The 12674-nt window shown below is 60.0% G+C and overlaps 1 protein-coding gene and 1 long non-coding RNA gene across 2 annotated transcripts in view; both read left to right on the top strand.

Annotated features, from left to right (window-relative positions):
* TFE3 (transcription factor binding to IGHM enhancer 3) overlaps positions 1–5314 on the top strand; it is a 9703-nt gene extending 4389 nt beyond the window's left edge. The window contains exons 4-10 of the mRNA XM_075070571.1: positions 7–93; positions 922–1023; positions 1393–1510; positions 1652–1708; positions 2017–2092; positions 2237–2384; positions 2604–5314. Of these exons, the coding sequence (XP_074926672.1) occupies positions 7–93; positions 922–1023; positions 1393–1510; positions 1652–1708; positions 2017–2092; positions 2237–2384; positions 2604–2987 (972 nt within the window). The 3' untranslated portion in view covers positions 2988–5314. The remainder of the gene's footprint in view (positions 1–6; positions 94–921; positions 1024–1392; positions 1511–1651; positions 1709–2016; positions 2093–2236; positions 2385–2603) is intronic.
* Positions 5315–8607: 3293 nt separating this feature from the next.
* Positions 8608–10526, top strand: LOC116818901 (uncharacterized). The gene is made up of 3 exons (XR_004372299.1): positions 8608–8683; positions 9469–9507; positions 9874–10526. It is a non-coding gene; the product is annotated as an uncharacterized LOC116818901 (long non-coding RNA).
* Positions 10527–12674: the final 2148 nt, after the last annotated feature.

A 12674-nucleotide genomic window follows, 5' to 3' on the forward strand; every position in this document is an offset into this window, starting at 1 on the left:
CTGCCCCCCCGGCAGCAGCCCACCCCGGGCCCCGGCAGCGCGCCCAACAGCCCCATGGCCATGCTGCACATCGGCTCCAACTCGGAGAAGGAGGTGAGTGAGGTCCCCCCCTCCACCCTGAATCCCTGCTCCCCATCCAGCCCCTCTGCTCCCCATTCCCCTCAAACTCCTTCCCCCCTCGGGCCCCCCTTCCCCACTCTGTGCCCCTGCCCCAAATCCCTGCTCCCCATCCAGCCCCTCTGCCCCCTCTGCTCCCCCATTCCTGCCAAAACCCTTCCCCCATACTGGGCCCCCACCCTGAATCCCTGCTCCCCATCCAGCCCCTCTGCTCCCCCATTCCCCTCAAACCCCTCCCCCCCCCGGGTCCCCATTCCCCCAGCCCCCTTCACTTCTCCACTCTGTGCCCCTGCCCCAAATCCCTGCTCCCCATCCAGCCCCTCTGCCCCCTCTGCTCCCCCATTCCTGCCAAACCCTTTCCCGCCTACTGGGCCCCCACCCCAAATCCCTGCTCCCCATCCAGCCCCTCTGCTCCCCGTGTCCCCCATCTGTCCCTCACTCTGAATCCTTGACCCCATCCAGCCCCTCTGCCCCCCCATTCCTCCCAAACCCCTTCCCCCCTTTGGGCACCCATTCCCCAGCCCCCTTCCCTTCTCCACTCTGTGTCCCTGCCCCAAATCCCTGCTCTCCATCCAGCCCCTCTGCTCCCCCATTCCCCCCAAACCCTTTCCCCAAGACCCCCACCCTAGCCCCCCAGCCCACATCTCTGTGCTCCTGCTGCCCACAACCTGGCTGCCCTCCCCATCTGCCCCTCTCCCGCCTCTCCCAACCTACCCCGCTCCCTGCACGCTGCAGGGGCTGGGGCGGGAACACCCATTTTCCCCTCTACCCCGGGAACATATCTAATGACCCCTCCCTCCCCAGATCGATGATGTCATCGATGAGATCATCAGCCTGGAGTCCAGCTACAATGACGAGATGCTGAACTACATGTCCGTAGACGGGGGGCTGCAGCTGCCCAGCACGGTAATGGGGGGCAGGGTCTGGGGGGGGCCCTTGCAGATCGCAGCTGGGGTGGTAGGACAGGGAATGCCGTCCCTTTAAGGGTGACTGGGAGGTGGTGACTGGCTTATACTCTGCACCTTTAAGGCCAACAGGGGTGGTTTTGGACTCTGCCCCTTTAAGGCTGACTGGGGGTGGCGGCCAACTGAGGCTCCACCCCTTTAAGGGCGCCTGGGTGGGCGGGAACATCCCTGCCAAGATGGGCCATTGCCCCTGTAAGATGCCGCCCCTTTAAGGCATCCTGCAAGGTAGTGGCCAGGCCAGACAGCTCCCCCATAGGCCAGGAGGCGTCACTGCACCACAATGAATTTTAACCCCTTGTCTCCCACGCAGCTGCCAGTGGCCGGGAACCTGCTGGAGATTTATAGCAGCCCGGGGCTCCCGGACCCAACCGTCCCGGTCAGCAACTCCTGCCCTGCCGACCTGCCCAACATCAAGACAGAGTTGTCAGGTACCCAATGCTGGGGAGCGGCGGTGGGGGGCGGGGCATGGCAGGGGCACTCTCCCCCCGTTCCCCAGTGGTTGGTGCTGTGTCTTTCCAGACCCCCCTCCATCTGTCCCACTGATACACTCCCTTCTTCCCTGGTCACAGAGAATGAAGCCAAAGCGCTGATGAAGGAGAGGCAGAAAAAAGACAATCACAACCTGAGTGAGTGTCCCTTCCTTAGTGGGTAGAGTCTTCTTGAGGGGCTGCAGTTGGGGGGGGCATGGATATTTGGGGAGGGAAGTCACAGGACCCCACCCCCCATTACACCCATGTGAGGAGGTGGGTCACACTGGAATGAGAAATCACGCTGACGTTGGCCAGGGGAACTGCCAGCCACATGACGTGGAAGAAGAGGTTTAGGGAGCCCTGGATGTTAATCATGGAGGGGTGAGTGGCAGGAACTGGGGGCTAGACGGGACCCTCGGCTGGCTGGGCCCAAGGCGTCTGAGCTGCAATTTCTCCCTCTGCAGTTGAAAGACGCAGACGCTTCAACATCAACGACCGAATCAAGGAGCTGGGAACCCTCATTCCCAAATCCAATGACCCGTAAGTGTGTGTGGGATGGGGTGGGTGGGGGTGGGGGCCCAGTGCCCCCCTGCTCTAACCAGTAGACCCCACTCCCCTCCCAGAGCCAGGGGGAGAACCCAGGTGTCCTGGCTCCCAGCCCCCCTGCTTCTTTTCTGCCCCCAGGGAGATGCGCTGGAACAAAGGAACGATCCTAAAGGCCTCTGTGGATTACATCCGCAAGCTGCAGAAGGAGCAGCAGCGCTCCAAGGAGATGGAGCTGAGACAGCGCAAGCTGGAGCAAGCGAACCGCAGCCTGCAGCTCCGGGTGCAGGTCAACCAGGGGGCGCTGTGGGGCTGGGCAGGGGGCGCTCTCCCCTGGCAGGTGGGGCCAGGCACTCTGGGGGTGCTGTGCTGCAAGGGGCAGGGGGTGCTCTCCCCTGGCAGGCAGGGCCAGGCACTGGGGTGGCACAATGGGGGTGGGGAGTGGGGCGGATTAGTGGGGGGCTCAGCAGGGGGCGGTCTGCCAACCACCCATTTTCTCCCCCTGCAGGAACTGGAGATGCAAGCCCAGCTGCACGGCTTGCCCCTCACCTCGTCGGCAGGGCTGCTGCCCCTGGGGTGCTCTGGGGAGGGCACCAAGCCGGAGGGCCCTGGACCCCCTCCATTCCTGGGGGGTCCCTCCTGCACCCCGGCTCCCGCCTCTTCCGCCGCCTGCCTCCTGGACCTGGCCTTCCCCTCGGAGGAGCTGGGGGAGGCTGGGCTGGGCTTCCCCCTGGGGCTGGGGGTTGATGGGGGCCTGGAGGACATTCTTATGGAGGATGGGGGGCCCCTGTCGCCCCTGGGGGCCTCCGACCCCCTGCTCTCGTCCCTCTCCCCTGGCGCCTCCAAAGGCTCCAGCCGCCGCAGCAGCTTCAGCATGGAGGAGGATTCCTGATCCTGGCCCCGCCCCTCTGGGGTGGGAGGAGCCAGGGGAGCCACACCTCTAATCCCATTGGGCTCCGCCCCCTGGCTGTCTCCAGGCTCTGCTCTCCTCTTTTATAGGCTCCGCAAGCTCCTCCCTTTCTCTCCACTTTCGCTCCATGGGCGGGGCCCCAGGCTCATAAGCCCCTCCTTCTCAGCTCAAGCTCCACCCCATTGCATAGGCCCCGCCCCAGCTGTCTGTGCACAGCACCAGAGTTCCAAAAGCTCCACCCCTCCTCAAGCCCCTCCCCCATAACATAGGCTCCATCCCTTTTAGCCTGGGCCTCAGAGTTTCAGACTCTGCCCCTTTTACCCTGCCTCCCGCCCTGTTGTATAGGCCCCGCCCCTTGTCTGTTCCCAAGCTCCACCCCTTTTCTAGCCCCCCTCACACGTGGAAGCCGTGCCTTGTCCAGACCACACCCCTTTTACATAGGCCCTATCCCTTATCTGCAGTCCCACCCCTCTAGTCATTGCCCCCCCTTTCCTGCAAGACACATCCCTTTTTGACAGGCTCTGCCCCTTCCTTTCATACTCGCCCCCCCCATTTGTTCTCTTCCTTAATGGATAACCCTCCATACACCCCTCTCCCCCACACACACACCTCCTCTAAACTACCCCTCCCTTCCCCCCAACCTTGATTGTGGAGCATCAGGGGACTCCCCCTGCAGCCTACTTGAGGGTCAGGGGGGCCCCATGGCCTCTCCCCAACAGGCTGTGTATGTGGGGTGCTTGTGATTGGGGGAGCCCCCAAGAGGAGCTATTCCCCACAGCTGTGTTAATATCGGGGTCATCCGAGCCCGCACTGTGAACAGAGCCATGCACCCTGAAACCTAAGAGGGACAAAATGGGGGTGTGGCCATTGGGGGAGGGGACTGATTGGCTCCTACATGGCCCCTCCAAACCAGTGGGTGTCAGCTTATTCCCGAGGGGGCTGTCCACCCCAATTTTGGGATGGAAGTGTCCCTATTTCCAGCTTCTTCCAATACATTTCCCCCCTCTTCTGATTGTGTACTCCCAAAATCTGCTTCATGGAGGAGGGCTATGTATGAGGGGTCCTCTGGATAAAACAGGTGTACCCCCAAAACTTGTATTCCTGGGGTGTCTAGCTATGGAGTGTCCTTTCAGAAAATGGGGCACTGAGGCCACTCACCCAAATGCACCCCAAAATCTGCTACTGGGGGAATAAAAAGGGGTGCTCCTTCAGAAAATGGGGTACAGAGGGAATTAAATAGCTGTAAGCCAAATCTTGGAAGCCTTGGGGATCAACTACTAATGGGATCCTCTCTTCTGGGGGGGGTGCATACACCCACATTTATCTCCTCCAAATTGGCTGTTATTTTGGGGTGACATTTGGAGGAGTGACTCACAGGCTCTAACCTTCCATGGCCCCCCCAAAAGTGTGGCACCCCAAAAACACACGAGCAGGGGGGTCACTGTTGAGTCCTGTCCTTTCCATAGCCCCATTGTGTATATGTCCCCTAAATAAGGGTGAGAGTGTTTTTTGGGGGTCTATGTCTTGTGGGGGACTCAGGCAGATTTTGGGGGGACAAGGTGGGAGGGAATTTTTTTAAATGCTTTTATTTTATACAAATCCTATTTTTTTTAAGAGAAAATTATAACCCTTTCCTGGCTCATCCAAATCTGGGGTTCAGGGGATTCTCATTTGCCTTTTCATACTCCCTGCCCAGCCCACCACCAATAACCCCCACAGGCATGAAGGATCCCCCTTAATTTCCCCTCTAGGGGGCATTAGCTCCCTTCCAGCCCCAGTGCAAGGGGCTGGCTGGCTCAGGGAGGCAGGAAATGCGGCATGGGGCCTGTCCCCTCTAGGGGGCACCAGCTCCCACCTGGCCCCAGGACAGGGCACTGGCTGGCTCAGGGGAGTGGGAATGGGGCACAGGGCCTGTCCCCTCTAGCGATGGGAAGGGAGGTAGTTTGTGGGGGGACATGGGGGAGGAGAAGGCATGTCTGAAAATAGGATGGGGAGATTTGGGGGGGTGCTTTGCATAGCAAAGCTTTGGGGGCTGGGTTGCATAGAGGGAATGAAGGGGAGGTTACAGAAAAGGGGGGGTGGGTTGCATGGAGGGGGGCTGGAGGAGCTATGACTGTTGGGGTGCATGAAGGGGACCAGTAGCCTTCTGGCAAGGGGTGACAGCTCTATTACTTTTGGGGTTGGGGGGCTGGCTCTACCCCAACTCCACCTGTATCCCCCTCCCCAGTTTTGTACCGAGACATGGAAATAAATATTCGCTCTGAGATGCTTACAAATAAACCCAGGCTGCCGATGATTTTTTAACATGGCTTCGTGTCCAGAGTCTGATTTGGGATGTGTGTATGTGGGGAGTAATGATTCCTTTGCTCTCTCAGGCTTTGGGGGGGCGCTGGGGCCATGTTTGCGGGCGCTGGCCGCTGCCCCGCAGGCTCCTGTTTTCGCACTGGAAATTAGAGATTCTCCAGCGCTCCAGGGCCAGGGCTGGAAGCGACAAGGTGCCAAGGGTGGCTCACAGGGAGGGCTGAGCCCGTCGACTTGTCTCCATGTCCCCAGCGCCTAGACCCATCAAGCTGTGCCCCAACCCCATTAGTGGGGCAGCCCTCCACCCCGAGGTCCAGCTCTTCCTCCAGGATCGGCCGCGGGGCCTCTGAGAGGGAGCCCCTGGGGCTCCTGCCCTCCTGCTTGGCCCGGAGCATCCGACTGAGCCAGGCATCTGGCGTGAAACGCGGGCACACCTCCAGGGCTGAGGCACCCCTGCCAGGGCTGGCAGGGACGCCCCGGGACCGGCCTCGCAGGGGGACGACCGCTGGGGTGCTGTGGGTGGGGGGCGCGTGGGCAAGAGGCAGAAAGTGGGGCAGGCCCAAGGAAAGGAGCGTGGGGCAATGGGGAGGGGGGAGCGGGCCTGGGGGCGATGAGGTGGGACCCTGGGGAGGCAGCAGGGATGGGTGGATAGAGGATCTGGGGGGCAGCCTGGGTTAATTGGGTGGCCCCCAGCCCTAGCCGCTCATTAGCGCGGCAGCCTCATTAATTAGCCCAGGGTTAATTAGGCGGCACTGATTGGCTCTGGTTGAGTCATTAATCGATCCTGGCGCTGCCCCCGCCCCCTCCCCAGGCACCTGCCTTAATGACCCCACCCGCACCCCGGCTCTCGTTAACTGGGGGTAATTAGCTAATTGGGGCGGGGTAATCAGTGCTAATGAAGGGTTCCAGTAACTGGCCTGGGTGGGTCTGAAGTGGGGGCCGCCAGGGAGAGCCCCCCCCGCTGTGTCACTAATTAACCGTTAATTCAGGCTGACTGGTGGTTGCACTAATTGGGATCGGGGAGGGGCCGCTGGAGCCCTCCTCGGAGGACCAAAGGAGGTGACGCTCCCTGACTGCGTCACTATGGTCACTATGCTTCCGGTTTCACAAGAGACGCTCTGTCCCTTAACTCTATGGTCCCCACTTCCGGTCTGGCGGGCGACGCTCTCTCTCGCGCGCGCGCGCTTACTACATTTCTATGGTCCTCAAGTCACAGCCGTGCTGCGGGCGACGCTCCCCTTTTCCGGCTTGCTTGCGCTTCTGCATCTCTATGGTCATAACTTCCGGTTCATAGGGGGGCGGCTATTCCTCGCCCTCCAGCCTCTCTATGATCCTCCAGCGTCTAGGCGCGACTCTCTTCCCCCAGCGGGCCAGGCCCCTCTCTATGGTCCCTACTTCCTGCTTCCGGCTGACGCTCTCTCCCTCACCCTCCCTGGCAACTCTATGCTCCGCCCGTAAAGTCACCAGCGCCTTTAAAGGCCTGGCGGGGGCGGGGTTTTTTGCCTGCCGACAGGACGAGGCCGGAAGCGGGGGCGGGCCCTGTCGGGGGAGGAGCTTCAGCGCCTGCAGGAGCTGGGGGGCAGGGGCTGGATGGGGCAGCTGCTAAAGAGTTGGGGAGGGCGGAGGGGCTGGGGGGCTGGAAGGTAATGGGTGGGGCTAGAGGGGGTGGGGCGGGCTGGAAGGGGTGGAGCTGAGGCGGGGTAGAGGGGTGGAGGAGGGCTGGAAGGGGAGGGGTGGAGCTGGGGCGGGGCTAGAGAGGGTGGAGGAGGGGCTGGAGGGAGGGGTGGAGCTGGGGAGGGGCTGGAGGAGGGCAGGCTGGAAGGGAGCTGGGGGCGGGCTAGAGAGGGTAGAGGAGGGCTGGAAGGGGAGGGGTGGAGCTGGGGAGGGGCTGGAGGAGGCAGGGCTGGAAGGGGTGGAGCTGGGGGCGGGGCTAGAGAGGGTGGAGGAGGGGCTGGAAGGGAGGGGTGGAGCTGGGGGCGGGGCTAGAGAGGTGGAGAAGGGGCTGGAAGGGGAGGGGTGAGCTGGGGGCAGGCTGGAAGGGGATGGTGCTGGGGCGGGCTAGAGGGGAGGGGCTGGGAGCTGGGGGAGGACAGAGGCATTGGTTGGGGGCTGGGGGGTTGAGGGGGCAGGAGCTGGGGGCGGGGAAGGGAGCTTAACAGAGCAGGCCCCGGTTCCCCAGATCAATCCCTCTCAGCTGATCCCAGCGACTTCTGCAGCCTGGGGCCCCGTGGTGAAGAGCTGCTGGCCCCGGAGCCCCGGGGCTGAGACTTGGCAAACGGGTCCGGCTCGTCCCCTCCAGCAGGGGCCAGGGCTGGTGCTACCATTAAGGTGAACTAGGCGGTTGCCTAGGCAACAACATTTGGGGTGCCAAAAAGCGGTGCCCCCAATTTTTTTTACAGCCGTTGCTCCCTGAGCGCGCGGTCGCTGCTCCACTTCTCCCCCTCCCAGGCTTGCGGCACCAATTGGCTGTTTGGCGCCGCAAGCCTGGGGAGGAGAACTAGAGCAGGGGCGGCGTGCTCAGGGAGGACATGGAGCAGAGGTGAACTGGGGTGGGGAGGTGCAGCACAGCTCCCTCGGGGGGAAGCTGCCGTGGGGGGGGCACCTCAGGGTGGAGGGGGGGCGGTGAGCTGCTACAGGGCTGGGGCGGGCGCGCAAGGTGAAAGTTTCGCCTAAGGTGCAAAACTTCCTCACACCAGCCCTGGCAGGGGCACAGGCAAACACTGACCCCCAGCGCCTCCCCCACTCCCCTTGCTCTAACCACTAGACCCCACTCCCCTCCCAGAGCTGGAGAGAGAAACCCAGGAGTCCTGGCTCCCAGTCCCCTGCTCTAAACCACTAGACCCCACTCCCTTTCCAGAGCTGGGGAGAGAACCCAGAAGTCCTGGCTCCCAGCCCCACCCTCACTCTAACTCACTACCTCCCCTCCCCTACAGAGCCAGGGAGAGAACCTAGGAGTCCTGGCTCCCAGCCCCCCTGCTCTAACCACTAGGCACCACTCCCCTCCCAAAGCCGGAGAGAGAGCCCAGGAGTCCTGGCTCCCAGCCCCCCTTTGCTCCCCCAGCTCTAACCCTGTTGTTGAAAGTTGGGGGAGTTGAGCCGGGAAGGGGTTAATGAGGGGGATGCCTGGCTCTGGGATGCCCTAATTGGCAGCCTCTGGGGGAGGAGGAGGGCAAGGGGGATAAGCTGTATGGGGAGGTGAGTTGGGTCAGCATGGGGGGGCGTATGGCGCTTTGGTCAGTGTGTGGTGGGGGAGAATGAATCTGTGTCCTAGCTCCTCATCTAGCCCCTGTCGCTCCCTGCAGTCGTGGCAGTGCAGCTCCGGAACAAAGTCCACAGCCGGCTCCAGAACAGCACCCCACATGCAGGAGCTGTCCAAGGTACCAGGCTACGGGCTGCAGCTCGTCCGGGGGCGGGGCCTCTCCCCTGGCAGGCAGGCCAAGCTCTGGGGGCCCTGTGCTGCAGGGAGCAGGACGCGGGGGCTGGGAGGGGGCGCTCTCCCCTGGCAGTCAGGGCCAGGCTCTGGGAGGCCTGTGCTGTGGGGTGGGGGCTGGGCAGGGGTGCTGTCCCCTGGCAGTCATGGCCAGGGGCTGGGGGGGGCTGGGGTCGGGGTGCTCTCCCCTGGCAGTCATGACCAGGCACTGGGGGGAGATGGGCAGGGGGTGCTCTCCCCTGGCAGTCAGGCCCGGGCTCTGGGGGGCACCATGCTGTGGGGTGGGGGGGCTGGGCAGGGGGTGCTCTCCCCTGGCAGTCATGGCTGGGCACTGGGGGACGCTGAGGGGGGCTGGGCAGGGGTGCTCTCCCCTGGCAGTCAGGCCCGGGCTCTGGGGGGCACCGTGCTGTGGGGAGCAGGAGTGGGAGCTGAGCAGAAGGCGCTCTCCCGTGGCAGGAAGGGCCGGGTGCTTAGGGCTGCTGTGCTGTGGGGGGCTGAGCAGGGGGGCTTCACCAGTGCTCCAGGCCCCACAGATCAGACACCAGGTGCTAACCCCTCCCAGCTCTGCTGTCAAAGATGGAGCAAGTGCAGATTGTGGGTGGTGAAAGGGGGAGATGTGGGCTTGTTGGTCCCAGCCAGGATGGGGACAGTGGGATCTGTGGGTTGGATCTGGGCGGGCAGAGGGAGGGTCCCGGGCTCGAGGGGCGCAAGTCTGACCCCTCTCCCCCACAGCTGGCAAAGCAGGTCGAGATCTCCCTGGAGCTGAAGAAGGTGAGTGGGGCTGGCTGAGGTGGACCATGGATCCCTGACCCCTGGGGGCAGCTGTGTGGTGGGGGGTCTGTGATGTCTCCTCACTGGTGGCATTTCACCATCCTCCCTCTCTGCAGCTCGCTGAGCAACTGACAGAAAAGCCAGAGAGGTAGGAGGCAGGAGGCCTGGGTTCTTTCCTTGCTCTGAGGGGGTGGGGTCTGGCGCTTGTGGGGAGAGGGCTAGGAGCCAGGACTCCTGGGTTCTCTCCCCAGTTCTGGGAGGAGGGTAAGTGGGATCAAGTGGTTAGAACAGAGGGGACAGGGAGGCAGGAAGGGTGGGGGGCTGGGAGCTAGGATGCCTGGGTTCCTGATGTCTGTGTCTGTCTAGGCCAGGCTATGAGATCCCGGAGGAGACCTGGAGAGTCTGTCCTCTAGGGATAGCGGAGGACCTGAGATGCCGGGTTGGCCTGTTACTCAGTGAGGGGGGAATGTGGAAATGACCGAGGTGCCTAATGACGTCTTTGTCTCGGTGGCGAGCGGCCGGCTACCGTAGTGAACACCGGTGAAAACGAGGTAGGATCAGAGGCTAAAATAGGGAAAGAACAAGTTAACCATTCCTTAGACACATCAGATGTCTTCACACCACCAGGGCCCGATTAAATGCCTCCTAGGATCCTCAAGGAGCTGCCTGAGGAGATGGCTGAGGTACCTTTCAGAAAACCTGGAAGATGGGAGAGATTCCGGATGACCAGAAAAGGACAAATCTAGGGGGCAGCTCTAAAAAGGGGAAGAAGGAGGAACCCGGGAATTATGGACCAGTCAGTGTCACTTCTGTACCCGGAAAGATAATGGAGCAAATCATTAAGCAGTCGATTTGCAAACACCTAGAAGATATTGAGGTGATAAGTGACAGTTGCGTGGAACTGTCAAGAACAAATTGTGTCAAACCAACCTGATACCTTTCATTGACAGCGTAACAAGCCGTGTGGACGGGAGGAAGTGCTAGATGTGGTATAGACTTTAGTAAAGCTTTTGATACTGTCTCGCGTCACCTTCCCCTAAGCAAACTAGGGAAAAGCAACCTAGACGGAGCTGCTGTATGATGGGCACAAACTGGTTGGAAAACCGTTCCCAGAGAGTCATTATCAGTGGTTCAGTCCGGCTGGGAGGACATAACAAGTGGGGTTCCACAGGGATCGGTTCCGGATCCGGTTCTGTTCAATATCTTCATTGATGATTTAGATAACAGCGTAGAGAGTCCACCAATGAAGTGTGCGGACGATACCAAGCTGGGAGGGGTGGCAAGCGCTTTGCAAGACAGGGTTAGAATTCGAAATGATCTGGACAAACTGGAGAAATGGTCTGAAGTCAGTCGGATGAAATTCAGTGAGGATAAATGCAAAGTGCTCCACTTCAGAAGGAACAGTCAGTCGCACTCACACAATGGCAGTGATGGCCTAGGAAGGGGCACTGCGGAAAGGGATCTGGGGGGGTCACAGTGGATCACAAGCTAAATATGAGTCAATAGTGTGACACTGTTGCAAAAAAAGCAACCATCCTTCTGGGCTGTATCAGCAGGAGTGTCGTGAGCAAGACATGAGGAGTGATTCTTCTGCGCTGATACGGCCTCAGCTGGAGGATTGTGTCCAGTTCTGGGCACCACATGTTAGGAAAGACGTGGACAAACCGGAGCAAGGCCAGAGAAGAGCGACAAAAATGATGAAAGGGCTGGAAAACATGAGCTAGGAGAGAAGATGGAAAAAACGGGGTTTGTTTAGTCTGGAGAAGAGAAGACTGAGGGGGGACATGAGAACAGATTTCAAGTACATAAAAGGTCGTTACAAGGAGGAGGGAGATAAATTGTTCTTCTTAACGTCTGAGGATCGGACAAGAAGCAATGGGCTCAAATTGCAGCAAAGACGGTTTAAGTTGGACATTAGAAAAAACTTCCTAACTGTCAGGGTGGTTAAGCACTGGAATAAATTGCCTGGGGAGGTTGTGGAATCTCCATCCCTGGGGATTTTGAAGAGCAGGTTGGGGGGAACCCCTGGCAGGGAGAGTCTGGACAATACTTAGTCCAGCCTTGAGTGCAGGGGACTGGACTAGACGACCTCTCAAGGTCCCTTCCAGTTCTATGATTCTTTGATGCAGCTACCTCTGGGGCAGGACGGTTAGGAACAGCCACACATAACACTGCATGGGGACAGCTCCCTCAAATTGCGGGTCCTCAAACTGGGGTTCTGCCCGGACTCCTGGGTTCACACCCTGGCTGTCACAGGTCGGAGCTGGAGCGGGGCTCGGGTTCACCCCGCCTCCTGTCAGCTGGGCAGTGCTCCCCACAAGGCCCCCCGGAGGGGGTGCTTTATGTCTGTATCTCATCCAGCATCCTTCTGTCCAGCTGCCACCTGCTCCTCCTTCACAGTTTTGACACCCTGGGGTTTGGCCCGGATGCCTGGGTTCACTCTTTCAATCTGTCCCCCACTTCCATCCGTTTTTAATGCATCCTCCTTGTTTTCCTTCCTCCTGTTCTTCCCTTCTCTGTTCATTCCCTTTTCATTTCTTCGTTGCTTTTCCCCTTCACTCGTCCTTTCCTCACTGGGGTGTTCTCTCTCACACAGTTTTGTTCACTCTCTCGTTCCTTGTTTCATTCTCCTTTGCTCTTTGATTTGTTCATTTCTTTGTTCTTTCTATTCGTCCATCAGTTGTCTCCTTCCTTCTTTCCTTTTTTCTTTCATTCATCTCTTCCCTCTTTCATTGGTTCATCGGGTCTCTCGTTCGTTGCTTCGGTCATTTCTCCCCTTCCCATTCGTCCCTCTGTTCTCTCATTCCTTCCTTCGTTTCCTCGTTCCTTTGTCCTCTCTTTCCATTCGTCCCTCTGTTCTCTTCTTCGTTCCTTCCTTCGCGTTTTCACTCACTTTTCTCTCTGCTCTTTCCAGTCATCCGTCGGTTTTCTCATCCATTCCTGCATTCGTTCATTTCTCCTTCTTTCCATTTGGCCGGTTTTCTCCTTCGTTTCTTCATTCTTTCCGTTTGGCCCTTGGTCCCTCCCGTTTGAGTCCCTTACTCACTCGCGTCTTCGCTCTTCCCTCCTTCCCCTGCGTTTTCTCCTGCCTTCCTTCCTTCACATTGTCATTCGTCCAGGTGGGGGACCCCGGGCTCTACCAGCTGGTGTGGGGGGTCCCTGGCTCT

This window comes from Chelonoidis abingdonii, chromosome 11, assembly GCF_003597395.2.
Source record: "Chelonoidis abingdonii isolate Lonesome George chromosome 11, CheloAbing_2.0, whole genome shotgun sequence".
Taxonomy (NCBI): domain Eukaryota; kingdom Metazoa; phylum Chordata; order Testudines; family Testudinidae; genus Chelonoidis; species Chelonoidis abingdonii.